This window comes from Struthio camelus, chromosome 9, assembly GCF_040807025.1.
Source record: "Struthio camelus isolate bStrCam1 chromosome 9, bStrCam1.hap1, whole genome shotgun sequence".
Lineage (NCBI taxonomy): Eukaryota > Metazoa > Chordata > Aves > Struthioniformes > Struthionidae > Struthio > Struthio camelus.
In genome coordinates, this window is record NC_090950.1 from 21,464,020 (window position 1) to 21,489,649 (window position 25,630).

Genomic DNA, 25,630 nt, shown 5'->3' on the forward strand with positions numbered 1-25,630 from the left:
TTTGCTTGAATTTAACTTCTGGCACCGTTCAGCTTGGATGTGAGGACTTTTGGATGGGATAGTGCCTCTGATAAAGCACATGCTGGTCACAGAGAACACAGCAGAGTTTGTATGGTTTAGCTGTTTCTTCTGTGTGGGAGTATCGGAAACCATCCAGCTCAGCTGCTGGGTTTACCTTGCTTTGGGCACAAACCTGGAGGTGCTTGACAGTAGTGTCAGGAGAAAGGGCTCCCCTCTTAGTTAACAAAAGGGTGCGATGCTTCCCGCCGCCTTCGCTCCTGGCCTACCAGCTCATCTCACTGCACAGAGATCTGGGCCAGGGTGGTGGCTATGGCTCTCTGACAGAAGCCTTCCCTGGGCAGCGCGGCTGGCTGGCCTTTTCTGTTGTTGCTGCCTCTGTATGAAGGCATTCAGAAATAGCACTGTCTACATGCTGATACTTTGCAGGACTGTGGGAATGGAAACCTGCAGGCTCTGGCTGCCCCCTTGTTTACACTGTGAATTGTCAGCAGTTTTCTCCCTGCTGATCTAACCCTGGCATTGACATCAAGGAAAGTGCTGCCTGGGCCTAGGTTTGGGTGACCTGGCTACCGTGCCTTACTTGGAGCTGCCAGAGCCACAGCAAACATGAAGCACTTTCACCACAGCTGATGCATGGGGAGAGTGAGGGAGGTTCGCAGTGCAGTGTATTCAGCGCAGGTGAATTACTGGGCTATTAACAGGATTACACCCCACTAGCTGCAATGTTTCTGAAAAGAAGTTTAGGGGATATATGTTTCCCACTGCTTAGATGCCCTTCCCCTTACTACTAGGGAAATAGCATCTCTGCAGTACAAAGGTAGCTTCACGATTTTGAGTTAACGGAGCTTCACCTTAACTGTGTCTGTCATAATCCGAATTCCTCGGAACAGCCCGAGCTCTGTTACATGCTTTATTTTGTCCTGTTGGACACACTGACAACAGCACCCTGCCCAGCAGCAGACTGGACTTACTGAGCCTTGGAGCACCTCTGGGGCCAGGTTTCTTTACTTATCGTTTCTTTTTCTTTGCTCCATATTTGTCCTTTTTCCCTTTGCCTTTCTCCTTTGACGGCTGCCTCTCTAGAGTCTCCTTTAGGTCCTTGTAGCAGCCAAGATTTCTGCGGACCATTGTACCTCTCCACCAGGCTTGCAGCTGGAAGCAGGAGAGAGAAAGAAAGGTCTTAGCTAGTGCTGCTCACTGGCATGGCCTGGGAAGTCGGTTGCTGGGGTACCAGGTACAGCGCAATGGCCACAGCATCTCTCCTCTGCTCCCCCGGTCAGGAGGGAACCCCTGGCCCATGCAGCAGCAGTTGGGCCTATGCTGGTTTTGCTGAAGTTGTTTGTGTATGGTCTGCTCTGAGGGCATCTATTCCTGGTGACCAGGAGGTGAGAAGGGAATTGCCCTGTGACCCTCTTTCCTGTGTTGCCCATGCAGTGGGGTTGGTGTGAGGGGCAGTTCCAAATCATTCGAGGAGCCTGGCTTTCCCCTTTAATTCCCTTCTTAAACCTTCTTCAGGTAGCTGCTGGCCTTGTGTCTGCCCCAACAGAAGGGGGCAGGCTTTATCTGTCCCTTGCTTGTGCCACCCCACACCAGCTTTCTCAGGACATTTTCTACCTGAATGAAGCCTGTGGTGAAGATAATTGACCCCAAACTGCTGCTGGAGCAACACTGCCTCAGCTGTGCTCCCCTTTACCTTCAGGATGCTCTTCAGCTCCAGGGCATCCTGCTCTAGTTGTCTTCTCGCAGCCTCCTTTTCCACCCGGTCACTGATGATGGTTTCTTCAAATGTCTGGCACTGCAAGATAGCACAGGGGTGGCTCAGCAGACACATCCCCTAAACTGCAGGGCCAGCCCTCAAGGCCTACTCTGCCCGGAGGTAGGGCTCATTTGGAGCCTGGTGCAAGGATTCCTCACCTCTGACTACTTCCTGCTCTCATCTCTGCTACCTGCTTTTCACAGCCCAGCCAGGGCTGCTCTGTCCCCTGAGCTTCAGTCTGGGTCCCCACCCTGTGCACCAAAGAGCTTCATGGCAGCTGAAGGGTAATGTGTAAATGTCAGGCCTTCCCTCCTCCCCCCCCCCCCACCTTTCATTTGATCTTTCCTGAATCCAGATGGCAAACGTTGCTCATTACCACCATCAGTGTCCTAAGGCAGTGAGAGCTGCTGCCAAACTGAAGCCTCTCATGGCCCGAGTATAATTATCCCTCTGATCCTGTGGTGTGAAATGGGTGTCTGATGGCTTCTCAGGCAACAGATGCTGGTGGAAGCCTCCCTGCACCCCCAAGGCTAAGTAGCAGATGATGTTAAGAAACACTTGGGACATGAAGACGACAGTGTACGCGTTGAAAGATGAACCCGCAAGCAGGGAAACGTCTAACTCGCTCCCAGCATTGCAGACTCAGTGGTAAAAAGGGATAATTACAAGTGAATTCCTTCTGGCTTTAAAGCACCCCCTTTTTCTAGACACTTATTTCTGCCCCGTGCTGCCTGCTCTGCTATGCCCGCATAGCTGTGATCAAAGCTAGGCAGTTAGCTCAGAAACTGATGTGGGGTAGGAATGCTTTTAATGTGAATCAGTTCCCTGATAACAGATCACTGTGCAGCTGTGAACATGCATCTTCAGAAAGGGATGAGAACTGCCCTCTTCAGTAGCAGGGCCCGTTTAAATGCATATTAACCCACAGTCACAGCCTGTGATATCTGAATGTTGCTAGAAAGAGCAAGCTTGTTCAGACTAAGGCAACAAACCAAGGTGAGGATGAGACGGTATGTCTTTGCCCCTCACAAAGGCTGTCAATAGCTCTCTAATTACTTGCTGGTATTTGAAAATAGCTATAGGGAAAACGTCCTCTTCCTTCCTTGATGCTACAGGTCGCAAATGGAAGATTCCTACTCTGTGACTGCCATCCCAGGACCAGTCCTCACTATCCGATCCAACACTTCTAGGTTACTGAAATGTTTTTTTCCGTGGTCCTTGTATGTTATCTGAATGAATGAAGAGAATGAGGGTAGGAAAAAGCCAGGATGCAGTTTTGCATGGCTGAGCACTGAGATGCTCCTGATGCCTTACCTCACTGGCAAGTCTCTGCAGCATTTCCAAGTTGTTTGCCTTTGATTCTTTTAGGGTGTTCAGTTCCTGGTCTTTAGCTTCTGTGTCCTTTTCATACTTGTCCATCCAGTATTCCAGCTTCTCTTCCACCTTCTGCTCAGGGACAGAGTGGTGCTCAGCATGGTACAGGGAATGCACAGGGGAAAGGTTTGCTATTGTTATCTGGCCTGGTTTCAGGATGGTGGTAAGTGTCCCATTAATTTTGCATGGGAAATGTTTCCTCCTAAGCCTTGACAGGATCAAAACACTAGGACTAGTGGTGAATTACTGATGGCTTGCAGTCCCCTCCTTGGGGGTCACAATGGAAGCCAAAGCACTGGATTGGGGATGAAGAGAGACAGGGTTGGGCTTTCTGAGCTGCATGAAGAATGGCAAAACATTACGAGTTAGTTTTATGCACAGTCAATCCCTGTGCAACAACTAGAAGCCATTCTGTGTGTGTGTGTACATAGGGGAGGGGGGTTACGAACAGAATTTGGCAGTGAGAAAGCTTTGCATGACTCCTTAGCAACTTTCTAGATTAAACTCAGCACACCAGAGATAAGGTCCCAGGGGACTGTGAACTTGGCTTCGTCTCAGTTGTGAATAGGAGGGCAGGTGTTTCTGAAACAGCCAGGCAGATGACTTCCTCCCATTTGTGCCTAACTTCTAGAAAAACAATCTGAGGAAAAGTACCAATCTCATTACAGCGTAACAGCCGGGAACACAAGCAAGATGGAGGACATGGCCATGCAGGCCACTACAAAGCAACCAGATACTGCTTGAGTATGGAAAGGCTTGTAGTTTGCCTTCTGGTAGAGGCCAAAAAGGCCATAACCTGTACTTGGAAATCCCCTCGCTCTGAAACTCTCTGATCAGAGTAGGGTTCTAGGATATGGAGAGCACTGTTTAATTGCTCTGAAGATACAGCACTCTTCTGCTCTTAAATTCCATTTAAAATAGCTCCCTTTTATTCAATTTCACACTGGCAGTGATGTTAGATATCCTGCAGCAATACAAGCTTTCTTCCAGTCATATGGTTTGTGAGATGCTTACCAGTATTAAAGAATTTACTGTAATGGGTGCTGCTGTTCAATGACAGGAAAATTGTCTGAACCTTCTGATCAACAGCACAAAGTCATGCACAGTTGTTTGCAGCTGAAGTCTGGTGGAATAATTGTGACTTGGCAAGTATCCAACCCTGTTTCTTTCTCAGATTAAAATAAGACAAAATTGGGTGGACAATTTCTGTCATTTCCTTCTTAATGCCCCTTGTATGCAACGTCTACGTCTATGCAACGTCTGGTCTATGAAGCTGCTGCCTTAACTCTGTGCAGTAACCCCCTTCACGGAGTCACGGGAAGTCTCAGCTATTGCAAAGAAAGGTCTAACCAAAATCCCAGTTACCTGAATACAACTATCTGGGGAGGGAAAATCCAAACTACTTGAATAAACAAAACTAATCATTATATGAATTATAATTTGAAGGAAATGTATCCCAAATTTGAGTGAGCTGTGTTAATTAAGAGTTGAGGGCAAGTAGTAATTCTAATGGCAGCAATCATGAACCTGGTAAGTTTGATGGAACAATAACTTTTTTTCTTTGGACGCTACTTGATGATGCAATTTTTATTGGTTGCTATTTTAAGCAGTAACAGAAAACAGTCACACGTACCATCTGTTGTTGCCTGAGGAAATTTTCAATCTCCACGTGGACTCTAATCTCCTCATCTTTTTTGCTCCTCAGCTTCTGTGATCAGCAGAGACAGAAAATGCCAGGGACACTGTTAGTGCATATATACAGGCAAGCACACATGCTGCTGAGAGCTGAGGAGCTGAGCTGGTGAGCAAGCATGCAGGTGTGCTTTGTGTAGCCCGCAGATATTTTCCCTAGTGACAAATGACGTAGGCAGTCCTTGCCCCTGGGCCATCCCTGAAGAAGGGCCAACTAGATCAGACCTTGATCAGCCCAAAAAGGACTTCTGCAAAAAAGTTTTCTAGTCCAGTTCACCTTGTGGCTACACAAACAGCTCTACTAGCATAATATGCTGGGCAATTCTGGGAACTAGGGCTGCTTAGGTTGCTAAAGAAACAGTCTTGTAACTCCACCCTTTGGACGTGGTTACATGAATGTTTCTTTTGACAACTGTATTAGTTTAAGCAGACCCAGCCTCAAGCCTCTGTCTCCTGCAGCCCCGCCATCCATATAGTTCAGCTGTTTGCAGAGTCATAGAGAGAGATTATCATTTCTAACCTGGCGGAGTTTCCTGCTACAATTCAAGCAGCTGCATTGGTGACTGTGATGGACAACAGAAAGGGCATCTGGGGACAGAGGGACGACTCGGGCTGCTTATCTCAGCGCTGCCAGTACATGAAATGTACATGAAATGCTCATAATTCACATAAATGCAAGGGATCGGAAATGGCCCCACCATCCTGCTTCCTGCTTCCTTCCCAAGCTCTCCTGCCGCTGGGAAGTTCTAAAATGGAAGGGGAGGATGAATTTTCAGCATTAAAAATGAACAGGAAGAAAACTTTTATTAAACAAAAAAAAATCCAGATCACCTTAAATCATGTTTTAAAGGAACAAAAAAATAAGTCCTGAGCCTAATTTTTCCTGTTTGGGGTCTGATGCAGAAATCACTCTATCCACATGATGGTTCCAATGGCCAGGCAACATCCTGCCATCATCTAAACCCACAGACAGCACCCAAGACAGCCACTCCCCTGTGACGGGGCCAAACACCAGCCCTGTTTTTTCATTTGTTTTTTGTCCACTGTACATTCCCCTCCCTACAGATCTGAAGAAACATTGCTTGTGAGCTACGCTCACCACACTTCAGCTGATAGCTCTGTAATTATAAGGGGTGAGGATGTTTGTGGTTTTAAAGAAAAGAGGATGATGTGATGTAAAAATGAGGCATCAGACAAACTAAAGCATTGCTAGAACCCTAGGAAAGGAGGATCATGCTGGGACAGGGCCTGTTCCCAGTACAGTGCTGAGTCCTTCTGTCCTCAGCTACAGACAACCTGCTGAGAGTTGATTCTGGCCTTACTAGCTAGAGATTCCTTCCAGTAGAGGCCATGGGGGAAGGGCTTACCTTAGTTTCCTTGTCCAGGTCATTCTCTGCATTGCTGCACTTCTTCTGGGTTTGATGGACCTGGAGCTCTGTGTTTTTCTTCACATAGCCGCTCTCCATGTCTGTTTTGGCCTTCATCTCTTGGAGCTGGTCACTGAGTAAGGCAATTATATTACTTCGTTCCTAATGGAGGAGGCAGAAAAAGCACAAAAGCAACTCCAGAGCCTGAGCTCAGCTCACCATTTCTTATTCTCTTCACTCCCTCATAAACTCAGCTAGAAGAATCAAAGGATATAGGCTTCACACTTTCCCTGAGTGATGCCCCATTTCAACCCATGCTTCAAAGGGAAGTTTAATTTGTAACCCATACAGAAAGCAATAAACCCATCAGTGAGGCGCGATGACCTCTGAAAAAGAGGGAGTGATGAACAGAGTGACAGAAGAAACCAGGCCTCTGGTCCAGGAGCAGATTTGAAGAAGTCATGCTTTTTTATTAAAAGCATGTGAGTAGTCCCACAGCTTCAGTTGTCTAACGCGAGGCTTTGCTAACCACTTGGATTGGGCTGCCTCTTTGAGCTCAGGCATGTCATGAGCATCTGTAACAGGAAGATGATGCCTCAGTCCTGGGTATGCCAGGGTTTGATTTCCTGAAATATGCTCCAATCCTTGGATTAGTTTTTTCTAGTTATGCACCAACTGTGCAAACACAAACTTAGGAGCTGGTGGAAATCTCATCTTGACTTGCTCATATGTGTGGACTGTTCTTTCTTGAAATCTTATCAGGTAGATGAGGCCCATTTTGCTACAAAGGCATACACCCAGGGTGAGTAAGGAGACAGGAGCGCCAAGGAAAAGCTGGCTATAAGCTCTGAGCCTCTCCTCACACCTTGTCTGCAGTCGAGCTGAGGTTTCCTGGGGCAGTCATGTCTCCAGGAGCTCCCTCACAGGCAAGAATCCTGAGCCAGCGTGTCCCCTCTTTGTCACGCTTTTTGAGTGCACTCAGGAAGCAAAGTGCATTTGCTTCGTTGGGGTTGTTGTTTCATTTACTCCTTTTTAATTAATTTGAGTAACAGATAGAAGTTCATTAATCTAGGACTGGAACTTGGAAGAACTGCCTGTAAAATGAAAAACACCAGACTTTGCATTAAGAGTCAAAAAGGTCATCAAACTCTCCTATGCAATTACGCAAGCCCAATCTTAATGCATCTGGTTTGGCTCCTAATGCCATTTGCCTTCGATTGCTGCATTAGAGCCTGTCTCTTTGCTTCCCTGTCATGCTATGACAAGTTTGACATTCATCAGCTGAACTTTGCAGCTGAAGATGAAATACCAAAGTGCTGGCATTTAAATGTTTTGAAGCCCATATAGCTTGTCTCTTGAAGCACCCTTGCATTCCTTAGCTGTGTAAACATGGAAAAATGCCACAGGAAAAAGCCAGCTCAATAGTGCTGGGTTTAAAAGCCAATGCAGCATGACTCATTTGGAAAGGTTTTCTTTTCAGAAGAGTTTGGAACAGTTAAAAGGAAAATCCTTCCCTCCGCACCCCTTGTCGGACATAGTTAGGAAGAGTAAAGTGCATTTATAAGGCTCAGGACAACTAGGGGCCTTGGCTGGTGTTCTTTCATGGGTTTAAAAGTCATGCATTCGAAATTTTTTGAAGGTTTCCAAGATCAGATATTATTTTACAGCCATATCATCATATGACTGCAGACAAACTACAGCCGTGACCTATTTATGCCCCATTAAAGTGTTCTGGAAATCTTTATTTTCCTTGGTGTGACATTTTGGTGGGGGTGATGGGCAGTGTTGTATTCCTGATTGCTAGACATGGGAGGGGACTGTACCACTTTCTGTGAGACTGGCTTCCTGTGCGGTGGTGGAATCATGTCTAAATTGAGCTGGCAGAGACTGGGGAGATACTAATGAAAAACACATATTTGTTGTGGCACTGAGGCTCAACAATCCAAGCACTCCTGATATCAGTGTGTTACTGCTATCTGCTAAGGATTTCAAAACAGGTCAGAAAAGAAGGGTTCAACCTAATCTACCAAGTACTCACAAATTAGGGAGGTGGGGGAGAGCACGAAAACTTTACCATGTTATTTTCTTTTTCATATTTTGATAAAGTAGAGGAAAAAGTGCTTTTGATTCCAGAGCCCCAGGCTTCAGCTGGGATGGGAGCCCCATCTGCTCTGTTTGTTTTCTTTGTTGTGTGGCATGTTTGTGGTTTGGATTTGGTCTGTGGTATTGTAAAACATCTTTGCTAAAAGTGAGGAGTCTGGGGGCTTGGTTACACAATCCAAAGCAGATGGGAATGAAATGCAAAATCCCACTGGTGGTTTATGGCAGCATATTTCACTTGGAGAGGGAAAGTCAACTGTAGGCAAGTGGGCAGCTACTGCAGCCCAGCTGATGGAGCTTGGGCTCCAGGATGTGATTGGGCACATTGGATATTAGGTTGCTGGTAATATATACAGCTGCCACCCACAACCTGTAGGCACCATCTGTGGAATATGTTGTTCCCTGAACTTCAGAGGCAGGCCCTGGGAAAATGAGCTAGTATTTATTCATTCTGATTTATCAGAGCAAAAGGACCAACCAGGACACAGCGTGTTTTCATAGCTAATGCAATAAACCTCAGGGCTGCTCATTTGGGATGATTTCAGCTTTGAATCTGCCAAACCAAAGAGGCAAAATCACACATCGTGTGTCCAAAACTATCACATTGCTGGCAGAAGCCAACATCAAAACCCAGGAAACCCAGGAAATAGTCATCAAGAGCCAGTCTGCTCTGCAAGCAGGTAAGCAAGCTTGTCCTCTCTGATCTCTCAGCTTGCAGACATAGTCTCAAAGGCTTGTCTGCTGCTCTTATCTAGTGCCATAGGATTCGGCCCCACAGATGATGTTTGGCTGCAAAAGCAACTGTACACAGCTGGAGAGGGCATGCACACTCGTGTTTTCATTTACTTTGATTTATCTCTCTTGCAAGTGCCACCTAGATCTCTCAGCCCTTCCACAGCAATTAGTATTTACAGTCACTTAAAATACAGCTGGTTACAAAACTAACAAGCAGGAGTAAGCAGTCTGTGGCATTCCTGTACGTAACCAGCAGCAGTCAAATAAACCCCCCTGCTGCCACCAGTGTACCCAGAGCCCTCCATGTCGCAAGTACTGGGAGGAGACCGGGTTTTGGGCCTCAGGCAGGCAGCTAGCAAGCCTGGAGAGAGGCACACCGCAGAGAGCCCTGCTGCCTGCCCTCCTTGCTTCCACACTGCGTGCGTAGCAGCACCACTCTTTGCGCTGGGAGCTGCAATATCTCAGTGTGCAAAGCCTGAAGATATGCTTAGATCTACACACCTGCTGCAGTCCGGACTTGCTTCCCCTGAAACCAAATCGTGCAGCCTTACAGAGCGCTTCAATCTGTATCTCTGTCGTGGGTGCTAGAACATCCCTGCGCTGCACAGCCCCTAGAAATGCTTCAGCCAAGGACTGAAAGTTCACCCAACCTCCTGATATAACAACTTCCGCAGCCCTCTGCTAGCTCACCCCCACTCCCAACAGCTGCAGGAGTGAGCTTTGCCACGTGTGAGGCGGTTTGCTGGCAGTGCCAACAGGCCCTGTGGGCAGCGACATCCTTGTCAAAAATCGTGTCGGGTTTGGATCTACTGCATCGGCTGTGGGTTCCTGCTGAATTGCCTCTGCACTGCTTAAGGCTAACGCGCTGCTAGCGGTGCAGAGGGGGACCTTGTGCACCCTGACTCGTGATGAAAGACTGTCCCCTGCAGCACACTGAGCTGTCACCAAAATGCCGTGGGTATGCCTGGCCAGATGTGCCATAATAATGAGAGTGCATAATTATTGTTTTAAGGAAATTATAAACTTTTACAGCAAAGCCAGCAGAGCTTGCGAGCGCCATGAAATTCTAGATTATTTCTTGATCTAAAAAAAAAAAAAAAAACCCTCAACCCCCAAATTGGGAAATTAAATTCAAGAAACTGTTACTCTGTGAGATGGGCTAAAAGACTATAATCACAAAAATTTAGGAACTATAACACAGAACAGTGGAATCAAGTCCCCCAGGAGCTCAGGACAATCACAAATCTCACACTTTCTGCCATAACTGCCAGATACATTTCTCCAGCATGAGCATGTAGCAATGTATGGGTATTTGTGTTAAAAACATTCTCCCACAATACTTCGTTGCACGCACTTGTGCCCCTGGGAGGGGTTGAGAGAACAAACATATCACACTGCTAAAAGCACTACAGAATGGCACGCTAGTATGGGGCAGCTGGGAATGTTATGAGAGCTCATATAGAATAAAAGTTAAGGACCCTTTTTCACTGGACCTTTGTGTACTATCTTGGTTTTCTATCTGGTATATAGCCTGCAATACTACTGATTTTTCTAAAGTGATACCATAACTTGCATACATGTATGACATGAGCATACCACTAAACCTATAGTGACTTAATATAAGCAGGAGTTTGGACGTTTACATTTCCTAAATTTTTATGTTTACCTAGATAATCTTGTATGATATGAACATGTTTCAAAAGCTGTACAGACTGTCATCACTTGTTCAGGAAACCTGAGAAGGTGAGTATTTTTGTGCAAGCTAGAAAACGAGCACTGGAGCAGCAAACAGAACTCCTGCAGCCAAATTACACAGCTATCAGTGACGCTCCTGCACACACAGAGGGGAATGAACAAATCCAGCCTGTTAATTTCAGCTCCTTTAGAGAGATCAGCATTTTCCAAAAGGAAAGAAAACGAAATATATAAGAACACTTAGCATTTGCGTTTCATTAGGAAAAAAAAGAAAAATGAGCTGAGCAGGTGAATACAGCAGTAATCAGCATCGCACTAAGAGCTAGCAAGGCTGAACATACAAACATACAAGCAACATGTGAAACAATGACCGTGTTTTTCTGGTTCCATGATTAGATTTACTTGCTTTTGTTTTCTTATCCACTAGACTGGAGACAACCATGTAGGCTTTTGTCTAAAGGTCTGTATATTATTGTTGTTCAAAGTACTCCAAAATCAGCAAGCTTTGGTTTTGTTCTTAATTAGTTGGCAAGATGACAAATCATGCAAGTGTCTGTAAAACTGCCTATGGGAAAATCCCATATGAAGTGAATAGAAATTATTCTCCCTTGGAAGACAGTGAGACACCATTACTGTTGGCTCAGGAGGAAAGCAGTTCTTGAAAGTAGTCTCGTCTTTGATTTGTTATCAAAGGTGAAACTATAAGGAAGCCCAGAGACAGACTTTTAACCTGGAAACATTAAAAACAAAATCCCACATGAGTGCAGATCACACCTGATGAGGCAAAAAGCAAGAACCAAATTAGCAGAAGGTACTAAGAGAAGAGAGGAAGAAAGCACCCTCAGCTTTGGGCCCATGCCTCTTCCTATGACCGTAAGAGCTAGGAGAGGTGCAGAGCAGGATGGCGAGGAACGTTAAGCCTGACTGCGCAGTGCTGGGACGTTGCTGCTAGTGCGAGATGGTAGTGGGTTGATTACCGCCTCCAGTACACCAGTCCCTGGAAAGGCATCAAAATAGAACCAGATACATATGCTGCATGCACAGATACTTTTGGGACCTCTGCACAAAAGGAGAGGTGCCTCTTCCTATTCATTAGCTTGGGGAGTGGGAGAGCAGGACTGCCCCTTCAGGTTGTGCTGTGCACAGGAAGTCTCCCAGGAGCCATCAGCATCTGACTGAGAAGGGACAACGTGCAGAAGCGAATGGCCAAAACACAGTCCGAGTTTGACAAACTGTTCAGCTTGTTTCACTTAACTGCCACACAGAGGTCAAGGGACTTTTGGTTTGTCCTACAGGGCCTAGAAATAGGCTGCCATCCCATTTCCATTGGCAGTAGGTAAGTATAAATTGCGGTACGTATGCAGCTCCCCTTTTCAGTCCTGGCTTTGACCTCTACATAGATATTTTGCCAAGCTCAAAATGTTCAAATCTTTAGGAAAAAAACCATCAGCCTTCATTTCTCTTTCAGGTCCCACAACTGTTCTTTCCTGGTTTATCTCCAACAACAAGTTGGAGTTAACAAGTTAACTTGTTAACTTTATGTTTCCTTCAATGACTCCTCTCCTTTCTCCTATTTGTTAATGTCCACCATTTTTTCCCAGCATTCTTTCCACCCTGCTACAATTCCCAGTGTACTTTATGCATTTTCAGAACCTCCGCTAGTAGAAGATGACTGACCTAAATCTATTTTCTCATTCTGTGCATTCCTCCTTTCTTCTCTGCTGTTCCAGTGTTTCCTCTGGAGTTCTGGTGTTTATTCAGCTACAGATATCTGCATATGTTTCCAGTGCCAACAGATCCTTTCCATTCTTACAACCATTCTGTTATTTACAATTAAACTTTACACCACACTTGCATCTAGGCTGCCAACACAAAACCTTCATCTTCTATAAACTGTACTTCACCAGCACGTCAGTGGCTTAAAATTCCTCTCTGTAGCCAACTATACCCTGGCTTGATTACTGTCTGCTCTTTTGCCCAAAGACAAAATTCAATGATATCAATTATTTCTTCTGATGCCTTTGCTGTCCTCTTAATCACTACTGAACCAAGTGTCACATTCTTGTTCCCTCTTTCAAGCCCTGTATAGCTCTGGACCTGCCCTTCTTTTGCTTGTTTTTTATCATACGCTCTCCCCTGTCTCAGCAGGGCTAGGCTGTATTTGCATGTTTCCGTTCAGAACTGTGTGTGCTTGTGCTCTAAAGCACGCTTGCGGGAGTCTGAACTGTCTGGTAAGAAGTGACTAGGGATATGCCATTCAATTGATTTGCATTTGTGCAGCAATGCACAAATTGATATGTCCAGAATGACCCACATTTACCATGCATGCACAGACCACTTGCATAATGCAGACGGAAGGGCTGAAGCTTTCCAGAGAGATCAAGTTTACAGCACATGTGCAGTAACATTGATCTGCCCTTGTGTAGAGCTCCCATGTTTGGGATTTTTCAATACCGGGAAGCCTGGACAAATATACAAAAATCATGAAATTTTCTCCAAAATTTCCAGATAGAAAAATATGGCCTGACCTTAGTCCACCTCTGTCGTTTTATTTCTTTCTCACTCCCTCATCTTCACACTTTCTCCTGTGCCAGGTTTCATATCTACGTCAATAAGTATCACGGTATCTTAGATACTGCTGCCTTCAGCTAACCTTTTCCTTACTGATTGCAGTAGGCCTAGCAAGACATGCCAGTGCTTTGCCACTCCCAGCAGCATATTCTGATTTGATCACAGTCTCTCACGACTGTAAGCACTTTGAGCTCCCAGTGGTAAACCACTGGACAGTGCTCTTCAAGTCATTAACAAGCATATTCAGAATTCAGATATTGATTGCAGTCGTTCTGCTTCTATTTTCCTAAATGACGGCTTGTTACATATGCCACATGTCCTCTCATCTGAGTGCTAGTTCCTAGGCAGCAGAGGCAAGCTTGCTAACACACTTCCCTTCTGGCATGCGGCCCAGCGTTAAGTAATCTCACCTGAAGTTCCATTTCTGTTTCTTTCTTGACATCTTGCAGCTGTTGCTGGAGGGACTTTATCTCCTTCTTTCCTTCCTCCTCCCTGAAGGAAAATGGGAAAATACAATCAATTTGAATAGAGCAAGAAAGACAAGAGCTGTTTACTTAGGGAACTTCTGGTTTCCCGATACAGTGCTACACTTAGCTGAATGCTGCCCCACTCATCCTGCTCACCCAGAGAGTTCGTTACAGCTGAACTAAAACAGTGCACACCAAAGCTTGGCCTGCTTCTTAAAAACAAGCCTTCCCATGGCTTGGTAGCAAAAAAGACATTAATCTCTTCAGTCTGAGCCTCAGGGAGGCAGCACATCTGGACGTCAGAAACAGATTCCTCATGAAAGCTGGTGACTTGGTAAGTAAATCCAGAAAGAACTGGTGCAGAGACTGAGCAAGGAGAATGGGACAGAAAGGGAGAATGAACCAAAAACCAGGGCGTGTTCTTGTTGAAAACCTGGAGTAGACTCGAGGATGATATATAGCAAAGAATGACATTAGGTTATAGTTGATCGTTAAGTGATAACATTAAGTGACAGTTTCTACATTCCCGGCAAAAATCTCTCAGATTCTGTGCAGAAGCATGCCCATGTCAGCAGACAGTGCCAAACTGTGTTAAGTTTTATTAGCTGTATGGAGAATGGTTTTTTTCCACATCAAACTTAAAATTCACATACTTTAAAAAAAAAAAAAAAGCTGTGTCTCAAATTCTCAGATCCGTCAAGGGATATGAGTGAAGGTAAAAAGCTACCAAGATGTTTACCCATTTCAAACAAAATTGCTGCAGGACTATTCTAGGACTTACATTGTCTTATTTCACTCTCAGTGTTTTTTCAAGCTTCTATGCTTATGATTTGGTCTGAAGCCTACAGCACTCCTATCCCTTGATAGATCTGAGAATTTAAAACAGAGGTTTTGGTGTTTGTTTTTTTTTGGGGAGGGGGGTTGTTTTTTTGGTATGTGGATGCTCCACCATTGGAGCTGTTCCCCTACAAGCCTTGATGCAGACAGGCAAAGAAGTGCTTTTTATTTTCTTGAAACTGAAGTAGGCCGGCCTCATGCAAATCATGACTTGCAGCAGCTTTGCTGTCTACCCTGAATGATGGGTCTAGGCTGCTCCCCAGAACAAAGTAGTTTAAAATGGTAAAAGGTACTTTTCCGATGGCTGCCATTCCTTCTGACATGGTAGGCATTGACCCAGAACTTCCCATGCTAAAGAAAAAAAACAACCTAGTGCACAGAAGTCTGGGCTAAGGAGTCACTGGTTTGTAGTTCAGATTATAACAAATCTGTACCCTGTAAGACTGGGGACAGAAGAGGATCTATATAGCTCAGTGGCTGGTGGATTAGTCTTAAATAAAACAACTGGCTCTGTCACCATCTGTGACAGCCCCTCCCTGCTACTGGGAAAAGGGAGCATGTTAGCATATCCTCTTGGGCATCACATAACCTAAAAACCATATGTTGCTGGCCTTGGTTTGAACAAATTCCTTGCTGCTCTGGCTTTCCCTGGGGACAGGAGTTAAAGATCGGGGAACTCCTACATCAACATTGCACTTTAGTTGGTGCGTAGCTGGCATTTGCATTAACACAGACACTGGTGTCTACTGTGGCCAAAGCCCAGGCAATTCCTAGCTGAGGCCAATATTAGAACCATCAGTTATTTCTCTCTGAAGACGAAAGAAATGCAATTTGTAAAGTAGTCAGAATACTTCAGGTGGAAAAAGCTGTATTCTTTTCTGTATCTGATCCTTTTCAGCATGTACTGAAGGGTAATGGGTTTTGGCTCTGAGCGGTTAAGCAGGAAAGTACTGAACACAGCTCTAACCTGATGAGGAGGTCATGCAACTTGCTCTTCTTTGCCTTCTCTCTCTCATTAGCTTCTGGTAAGCTATTAAACGTTCCCGAATCCTGCATCTTTATCATAGTGCTTGTAACTACATTGCTCACATACTGCCTGCCAGGAAGAACCAAAAGGAACACAACAGTAATTTATAGGCATATCCTGGTATTATAGTGACTGGCATTGTTATCCATTATTGTTCACAGCTAAAAAGCTGAAGAAATGGAAGATCCCATTTCTGTTCTCATGTCCTATCAAATCCAAGAGTGCCTTGCCCATAGTACCTGCCAGTTGTACTTCTGAGGAACTCCATATTGGGAGTTAGTTGAAGTTTATAATTTAAAAATGGACAACATAGCTGCCCTGAACGCTATTCTAGAAAATGGCAAAGGGGCACAAATATGTCCATGCTGTGCCAGGCTGTGCTGCCATGAGGAGGAAGGGCAGCTGGTCTGTAGTAGTGATGACAGCAAGGTGGATCTGGGAACATGAAGGTAGGGGAGAGGGAATGGGAAGCATATGAGACTCTGGGATGCAGAGGAGGGTGTGTATGGAGTGGGTGCCAAAATATCCCAATACAGTCCTAAGCTGATCCTCACAAATACATAGGCTTACCCAGCTTGTTGAATTTCATGGTGCATGTGGTATTTATATTTTAGCTGCATTTTCCTCATTTCTGTGTGGATTTTCTTTAAGTCCTTTGTTGAAATAAAATTAAAGGACAGAAGCCAGCTTTCAGAAAAACACATGCTGAATGCTCAGCTCCCAAATCTGTATTTTAAATCAAAGGCCACTGGTATTTCTATAAATCAAGGCACTTGATTAGGTGCAGAAATAAAGTTTACCAAAAAAAAAAAAAAAAAGAAGAGGGAAACTCTTTGGCCTTTGTATACAGTATCTGCTCTGTAAAGGAGAATGGCTTTAACTGCAATAGAGGCTATGTGAGCCCTACAGAATAACTGAATTACAGACACAAGGCTCAGATGCTGCTTTGCCTGTGTATACTTGCTAGGGGAACCCGACTCGAGACATTAGAGCATCAGCGCTGGCTGGTTCCAAGGATGAACACTGGAAAGATCATCAGTCTGAATTCCACCCAAGTAATCATTATCAACCAACTGGTAATATTTTGTGATTCCATAGGAAATGAACTGATTGTCAGTACTTGGCCTCCAGAGGCAAGCAAAGGCCAGCAGTGAATGACCTGTGAAGTTAGACCTCACTGCTCTCCTTAGAGATAGTCCCCCTGGGCCAAGACTGAGGTACACCAGCAGTGGGAGAGGGGGAAGCCTGTATTTGTGCTTTCAAGAGATGATAGATGAAGAACACACAGCTCCGAGCATCTTCCGCTAAAAGCATCACGTTTGTGCTTCACTCACCTGTCGGCCTGAACTTTTCTGAGATTATCTGCAGACGTAGCTCTGTGTTTCACGGTCCTATTGAAAAGATGATGGGGCCTTTCTAGATCCCCACTTTTCTGCAGCTGCTGCTTGAGTTCAGTGCTTTTCAGAGACTTGGAGGTAACTGTTTCCCCACTCCCTTGCCTTGATGACACAAGCTCTTGATACTTAATGTCCAGCTCCTTCTGGGTCTCAGTGACTTCCTTCATTTCCTGGCTGTCAATCTAAAAGGGAATAAAGAGACCTGCTTGCATGCTGGGCAGTAGAAATAAACCCTCTGCAATTCTGTGAGAGGAAGAAAAACCTAAATTAATAATAAACTAGAATGAAACTCTACTAAGAGCAGTTGATATAGTATATCACATTCTACAAAGAGTAGAACAGCAAAAACAATTATCTTTTTTAATTTAAGCAGACAGTGTAGGCTTATTAAAGTTTATGGGATGAAAAATCCTAAAGAGGACTAGAAAAGGCCTCAAAAGGTCAGTTCATCTGCCTCAAGAGATGATGTCTCAGACTGTGTCACTGCTGGCACACATCTGTCTAAGCATGTTCATAAAGACCTCCAGCTGGAGACAACCTACCCTCTAGTCAGTTCCAGCATGTCACAGCTCTCTACTATCAGAAGGTTTTTTCTGAATCTCTTTGGCTGTATTTAAGCCCCTGACTTCTTGTCCTAGTCTCCAAAGACACAGAGAAAAAATTATTCCTTCCCTTCTTTGCATCAGCTTTTAAGTACTAAAACAAGATGGTTAGACTGATTCCTCTCAGCCTTCTCTCCATCTTAGCCATTTCTCACTGCCTGTCACCAAGACCTTTGCCCACAGTATTATTGTTATAACAAGAGCTGTGATGTGTGAAAATAAGTGATAAACATCAGCCATCTGCTTAGCTGTTTTTTGTGAGAGTGACAGCAGAGGCAATATAACATGAATTCAAAGAGGAAATTCAAAATACTGTCAGGTCTTTTCTGTGTGGAAAGATAGCTAATGGCCATGTATGATTTGACCAAAAAAAAAAAACCACTCTGAAAAAGCAAAAGCATGTTGTAAATCAACTGAGGCCTCACTTCTAGGAATGTCTCTGCTCTATGTGCTATGAGTATGAGTACAAGTATATACACTGGGGCACTACAAGAGAAAATCATCTTGCCCACATGCAAGGATCTCATATTTTGGTGTGTCATCTTAGCTGGTGGTTACACACTTAACAGCAGTATACTGCTGAAGCCAACTAATGCAGTCACTACCAGCCCTATCCTCGTTCACAGCTGCTCACTCCCACCCTGGCTGCATGGTGAAATGGATCAGAGAAATGGCTGAACTGAAACATTTTCCAGCAAAAAGGAGAAAAAGATTATTTTTCAGTTGTACCAGTTCTCAGTTCAGGTCACTCCACAACCACACAAATGTTTGTTCCAACACAGCACGGAGGGCGCAGTAGGAACAAGCAGTCAGGACAGTAACTGCGTAAACCAGCGGTACTTCCAAGAAGTTACCTCTCAAGCCAGGCTCCATTAGCTGTCTGTGACTCTGCTGTAATCAATGCAGCCAGTGCCCAGGGCACTGCAAGGGGCTGCTTCGGGCTGACTGTCTTAGACAGGCATCTCTTAGATAGGAATGGGATGAATCAGCCTCTGGAAGTGTCTGACTCACTGCTGGCTAAGGAGGGAGTCTAGATTACAATATGCTCAATTTCTGGACAGTTAAATTTACATTAAATGAATCCCATGCAAAGTATACAGACTAATGAAAATTACATTGTTTTAATTCCTTTTTTTTTTTCCCCTAATTAACTGTTTGCTGTTAATGGCTGTACTTCAGAAAGAACTATTTTTGGCCAATGAACTCCTTGAATGCTCTGATCAATGCCTTATAATTTCTAAGAAAGTTCAAGACAGGCTATAAACTGGATTGACTGTAAATGGTAAGGACTTAAACATGAATAATTATGAAATAACTATCAAACAGCAAGGAGTTTGTAAATTGCACATGGTGCCCTTCAGCATAGTCTTCTAGCTGCTAATCTTTTGCTAGTCTTTTGCCCAAAATTCAGCAGATGGAGACTGCCTTCTTCTGGAGGATGCACTGCATGAAGCAGTTTGCAAGAGTTCCAGATTTAGAAAGCTAGTGAAGTGCTGGCCAGCACTGTGACTAACTCGCTCAAAAACGTCATTAACTGAAATTTAAAATGTCAATATGTGAAATGTCAGTCTATGAAAGTGTCATCAATCTGTCTGAGTGACAGAGCTCCAACAGCATGCAAGTTGCTTTTGCAAATATAGGTCTTTTGCAAATACATTGATAACAGCCAAATGTAAGCAGAGGATCAGGGCGGAGTGGCAAATTACAGAGCACTGGAGTTAGCATGTACCTTCCTTGAGTCACGTTTTTAGTCTCTAATTTGCTTCCCTCTTGATTTTTTTTTCCTTTTTTTTGGGCAGCTTTAAGGATACAACTGTGACTTATAATCTATGAGAAAAGTGTGTTTAAAGAGATGACTTGAAAACAAGAGTATCTGTGCCTGAAGAGAAAAATTAAGTGGTTTTCTTTATCTTTTGAGTGCACCTTTAGCAGGCCTGTCAATCTGAGTCCATGTGTCTGGAGAACAACTCCTATCATCCTAGGTATATATGCTCTTTCTGTGTGTGCTTGCTGCTGACACATTAGAGTTTCTGTGAGGGAAATGCGCCCTATTGAAACAGGTAAGCCCAGCTCACAGTAATCTCTTAAGGGGCGCAGTGCCCTCTATTGCACAGTTTAAGGACTGTTCATGCCCTGAATTCACTGTATCATCAGCTTCTGCAGCTTTGTGATGGATTTATTGAAAAGAAGGTAGTAAGGAAAGGAAGCATGCAGAAGACTGAATATTGTTTTACTCCTACTCTTGCGTTCTCAGGCGGTATGTTAGACATAGTGAACAGCATTGGATGCGATAACCCAGATCCCAGTCACTTATTCCTACCATGGTCACATAATTTTTTCTATTTCCGGTTCATTTTATAAAGAAAGTTTTAAAAAATGCTCAACCTAGAAACTGATTGCTACCTCACTTAAAAGTCGATACATGAGAACAGATCTTAGAACCATTTACCCCAGGATGGTCCTGTCCTATTTCCTACACTTATCATGTACTTCAACAGTGACTAGAAATATCATGACACCTACCTTCACAGCATCAAACCTCTACCTGAGCTCCAGGGCTTCTTCTCTGTCCTTTATACCTCTGCCCAAACCTGCTTAGCTGTGGTGACTATTAGAAATCAACTACTTAATAATGGCAATTGAGAATGGGTAGACAGTAACACATTTTGAAGTGGAATTTTTCTAACTTCATTGTCTCCACAGACAATGAACTCTAAACTATGAGGGACTAGTCTAGATTAGAGGGGACTAGAGGAGCTAGGTTTTGAGTACTTTTAAAGATCCTGTTCTTTTGTGCTTTTAACATAACTGTGTATTTATGCAAGAGCCTAGATGCGTTTTTTTTTTTCCTTCTCCCTAATGCTTTGCATGTCATCTAACTGCCTAGATTTTAAAATTGTAAGCTCAGGAACCTTATCTTGACTCACTAAGGTCATTTGCATCAGTCTTGACAAAGACTTCTCAGTGGGCTGCACTATAAATATTAAACTAGGTCATGTGTGCATTTTTATTGCATTTCTTCATCAAAAGGTCACAGAGCAGTTTGCAGAGAAAATATCTGAGTTTATTTTTAAAAAGTGCTGATAGACGTTAAGACATAAAACTAAATGAAGAAAAATGAAAGATATTTTTTAAAGAGTGAGGATAGAGGCACATACATGGCTGATGTCTGTCCTGCCCTCATATGAAACCGGCATGATATATCCCAGAATTGAGAGCTGATCAACACAATTCTCCAGCACAGCAGTAAACAGCAGAGCTTCCAGATGAGTGAATTTTTCCATTTCTTTAGTCTCTGTGTTCTTGCTAAAAGGAGCAAAGACAATAGATGCCATGAGAAAGACAGTATGGTGTTACTAACAGTAGTTCAAACTAAATGTAGACCTGAAATAGCCTTTTTTGTAGCCTTTCACATACTTCCCTAGCTTTGTTTATAGCCTTTCATACACTGTTTATAAGAGAAGCCATGCTCTGCTGATGGCTGCATTCAGGGCAGTGGGAAAGTTGAGCTTTCACAGAACAAAGTAGGTCCTGGTCCCTCCTACAGTAAGTCTGGGTAGAGAGGCTGAGAAGGGAGCAAATATGGAACACACAAATTGGGTGAGGTGACCTCACCAATCAGCTCAAGGTGGAGTAGTGCTTCATGCTGGACTTTGTTCTTTGGGAAACAACAAAATGAAGCTGACTTAAAAAAAAAAAAAACTTTTGTAAAACCTCAGATGGTGAACCTTTCCTCTTCCTCCAGTCATTCCTCATTGGTACTGCACAGCCTTAACCTTTTAATGGTCCCATTCTGATCAGGAGGAATTGTTGTCAGCTTAGCACTTTGAAAGCCAGACAAAAAACAATATCTGGGCTGAGCAAACTATCTTTAAACTTCTGCTTTTTAAAAATTTGCAATTTGGATGTGAAACTGCTCTAATGTGCACTTAGGCATCCCCTTGCCTTGCTTGCAAATGCAACAGTGTGAGAGTGCATGTGGGGAATGGTGGAGATTCACTATTTATCAAAGTGAAATGGGTCCATTTTCACTCTCTTGATTTAGAAAAAATGCATTAGAAAACACGTACACAAAAAATTTGAGAAATTATTTGAGGTTTTTTATGAGTTGTGTTAAGCCATTATACAAGTCCTCCAGGCCCTATACTCACAAGACAGAGATTTCTTGTACAGCACCTACCACAACTGGAATAGGAGTGAGATTCTGAATGTCATTGCAATAGAAGCATCATCATCTACTCATAAAACCTTCATTTGGCTGCTATACCTACAGCTGGATTTGTGCCATCTGTAAAACCCTTGAATAAACACATTCTAGGTCTGCAGAATATTACAGTCCAATCTGTAAGCATACCAAAGAAATGCATCAGACAATGCCTGTCAACATGATTAACAGGATAAGACACGGCTATATCCTATGAAAATTAAAGAGGTTTAGATGCAAGCACACTCTGGATCACAGAGAATTCGTGATTTTTCTGAAGCAGCTTTCCAAGTGCTTGAAAAAAATGCATATTTACTGTAACATCTCAGAAACTGTTACCATTACCATTTGTTGTCATCCTTTTATTTTTTGAAGAAAATACAGTAATTTGCAATTTGAACAGGAAATTAATTTCACTCAGGCAGAAAATAAGTGTCACTTCTCAGTTCAGATCTATTAGGTATCCATTATTGTCACAACAGGTAGAACAATGCAAAAAACTTCATATTTCAATATATTTATTTCTTGATGTCCCTGTTTCTCGCAGTATAGTCCCATTTTTGGCATAGTCCCGTTTCTTCGATCAATTGAGCAATATCTCAGAATGCAAGACTACCAGGTATACAGTCTTCCATTTAAGGTTTCTTACAAGAATCTCTGCTATGAGGTGGGGAGCATGCGGTAGAAGAGAGGGCTCAGGATGGCATGACTCCAATGTGAGGAACCATGAATAATGCAAAGAGCAGTCTATGAGGTAGCAGGCCTGGTATTTTCAGCAGATAGGAAGAAATATCAGTGCCACTGTATAAGACACCACTAAACTCAGATAAGGCACTGCGCGTGTTTCTAGTCATTTGTGTTCAAAAACATGCAGAGACAGAGGAAGACTAGTGGGGTGATTGGAGGAACGGAGAATCTGTTTTACAAGAGGTTAAACGACTTGAGGAGTGTGATTACTCTCTGTAAATATATTTGAAGGGCAGATACTAGGGAGGGACAGAGCTATTTAAGTTAAAAGATAATACTGTTACAAGGTCAAAGGAGTATGATTTCCTCATGAATACACTTAGCCAGGCAGTTACGATGAGGTTTCTAACTTTCAGAAAGATCAAGATAATGGCAGAGGCACCCTAAACTATTTTAAGAACCTTGCTAAAACCATGGCAGAAAAGGTAACAGCAAAGGAGTGATTCCAAATACTTTCAATAGGCTTACTATCCTTCCTGTACTACTTATATTTATTTAAATAACTAATCTCACTCTTTAGGGCTTTTGATTGTGACCTTTAACTTAGGAAGTGATTTCCTCCCTTTGCTTCTGAGATTTTTTTCTCTCCTTTCTCTGGATTATAAGAAATGTGCTACAGCTTGAGATAGGAATCTGATAAAATGATTAACTAAAGGTAGCTAATAATCTGTATAACAGTAATAAACGTCACTTTTCTTTTCACACTTGGCATTAATAGTAGAAATGGAGATGCAAGTTCATCTGAGTTAAGTATTTTTACACAGAGAAAGTCAGACAGTCTCTTTACAGTTAACAGGCACTAGTTAATTGTTATGTAAATTTGTTTTACCTTTTTTTAAAAAGAAATCATGATATTTCAGGTCTAAACAACATGAGAATAGTCTCTTACATGTTCAGCCCGAATGATAAAAATTTGGAGAAAACAGATTTCTTGAGAGAGCTGTGACAAATGATTACAACAACATTTTTGAAAGAAGAAATAACACTTGCAGCTCTCATAGGAAAAAGTGACTTATTTGGAAACAGCGGAGGATGCAATGGCTTTTCCTGTACCCCATCAGCAACTTCTGTCCAGGAGAGAATTAACTCAAGATATTTATGTGTTTTAAGAAATCACACAGCTGGAATGTAATGTTTCTTTAAAGCCTCCTATTTGCTCCTCCTATATATTTCCTCTTATATCCGTATACTCAGCAGATGCTTGTGCCAAGCCAGTAAGCTCTGCCTGGGCTTATGTTGACTTGGAAGTGAGAAGGAAACCACTGTCTGGGGCATTTAGAAACACTGCAAATAGTGAGCTGCTCTCACTAGATTTTAGCATGAATGCAGTGCCCACAGACCATCCTGATTCAGTCACTGACATTGACCTAAATCACTGTACTTTGCTCAACTCCTTCGTTAAACTCTATTAACGAAAAAGAGGTATGTGGAAGACTGAGCTTCCCCCAAGAGTTTAGGCTGACATTCTTTCCCTGCTGTTCTAAAGAAAAAGAAAAACATATCAAGAAATAATTTTAAAAACAACTGTATAAAAAGTCTGGCCTACTGTTCCTTCCTTGGGGAATTGTAACTCCCTCTGCTGTGTGAGAGCCCTGCATGTACATTTCTCCCATCCTGCTGCCTGATAAACTGAAAAGGCTGCAAAGACAGTAGGCTTTTAGGCAGCATTTCTGCAGCATCCTCTTTAGTCAGTTAAGAAGTAGCAATACGGATGAATTCCACTGAGAAAATTCAAAGCTGAGAATGTCACATCTCCTTTAGCTCTGTTTTGCAAACATACTGTCAAAGTGAAACCTCTGAGTTCCCACAGTGGCAGAACTGGACCATACAGCATATCTTAGCTTTTCTAGAACAACGTCTATTAGGCGAGCAAAGCCGCTGTGGTCTTACTAAACTCTACTACTACAAATGTTAGAAAATAAGTTGCTCGTTTGAAAAAAGAGAAAATAAAACTTGATAAATTAAAGTAATCTTGGTTTTGGCTTTGAGATGCCATCCAGGCTTTGTTCCGACTGTAGAAAAACATTTTCAGCTCCTGCTCTCTGAGACTGTACCGATGAGACGCTAGAACTAAGTGCAAAGAATAAAAGACGTGGTGCTACTCTTAGCTCTATTATGGGACTTAATCTGTATGGGACAGGAGAAGACCAGAGTTAGGGAACATTTATTGGTTGTGGCATCAGTACTGTTGGAAAAGTGAGTGTTTGGACAGTTGGTTTGTTCCCCTCGAAGCAGGGATCGTGTCCTTTCTCTGACCAGAGAGGTTCCTAGCAGGCTCTTTGCTCCTAGTAAGTAGGTCACCGAGCATTACTGGGCTTGCTGCCTCTTCCTTCAAGCAGAAGCCAACACAGGAATTGGGAGAGTCAAAACACCCCCTCCCCTCTCCGCTCCTCCTCCCCAGCCATTTTATCTGTCTAAGAAAGATCCCTGCTTATGCACGCTCACAAGGCATGGCGTGCTGCTACCCTGGCCCAGCAAAGTGCAGACAGACTCAGTTTTCTCACGGGATCAGGATCCACTTCCTCAGCCCAGGTTGGAGCCCTCAGAGCCCGGCTGACGAGGTGACGAGATGACACCAGGTTTAGTTACCAAGGTTAACTGCGTCATACAAGCACGGAGGGCACAGGCTCAGGTGCAGTTTAAGACACTTCGGAGCAAAGTTGCAATGCAAGGCAGGGTGGCGAGGGTACATTTGAAACGGGAATTAGGTTCCCGCATCCCTTAAAGCGCTCTGTAGACGCACCTGAATGCCTGGCCCTGCGAGGGAAGCGGCAGAAAGCAGCCGGGAACGACGCCGACGCGCGGAAACAGGTAAGTACGCGCTCACGTCTGCTCTTATTCGGTAAAACACCGCAACGTGAGACTTCACAGGCGTGGCGGTTCCCCGCCAGCAAGGTGACAGGCGGGTACAGCGGACGCCGAGATGGCCCCCGGCCCGGCCCGGCGCGGCGGTGACGGCCCCCTCGGCCCGGCCCGCCGCTCACCGGGGCTTCGCGCCCGCGGCGTCCGTCTCCATGGTGACCGCCGGGGACCTTTTG

At 43.9% G+C, this 25,630-nt stretch overlaps 1 protein-coding gene across 3 annotated transcripts; it reads right to left on the reverse strand.

Annotated features, from left to right (window-relative positions):
- Positions 1 to 917: 917 nt before the first annotated feature.
- IQCG (IQ motif containing G) lies at positions 918 to 25,623 on the reverse strand. 3 transcript variants are annotated; one of them, XM_068953913.1, is made up of 10 exons: positions 25,577 to 25,623; positions 20,800 to 20,947; positions 16,977 to 17,221; positions 15,583 to 15,711; positions 13,722 to 13,803; positions 6,211 to 6,372; positions 4,785 to 4,859; positions 3,092 to 3,223; positions 1,715 to 1,816; positions 918 to 1,173 (listed from the first exon to the last, which is right to left on the reverse strand). In XM_068953913.1, exons 1-10 carry the CDS (start codon positions 25,606 to 25,608, stop codon positions 1,030 to 1,032), a joined length of 1,251 nt encoding a protein of 416 aa, XP_068810014.1. In that variant the 5' UTR covers positions 25,609 to 25,623; the 3' UTR covers positions 918 to 1,029. The 3 variants fall into 3 exon arrangements, with proteins under 3 accessions (XP_068810014.1, XP_009680455.1, XP_068810013.1); XM_009682160.2 differs by having other exon boundaries at positions 25,336 to 25,580; XM_068953912.1 differs by lacking the exon at positions 15,583 to 15,711 and having other exon boundaries at positions 25,336 to 25,580.
- Between the last annotated feature and the right edge of the window lie 7 nt (positions 25,624 to 25,630).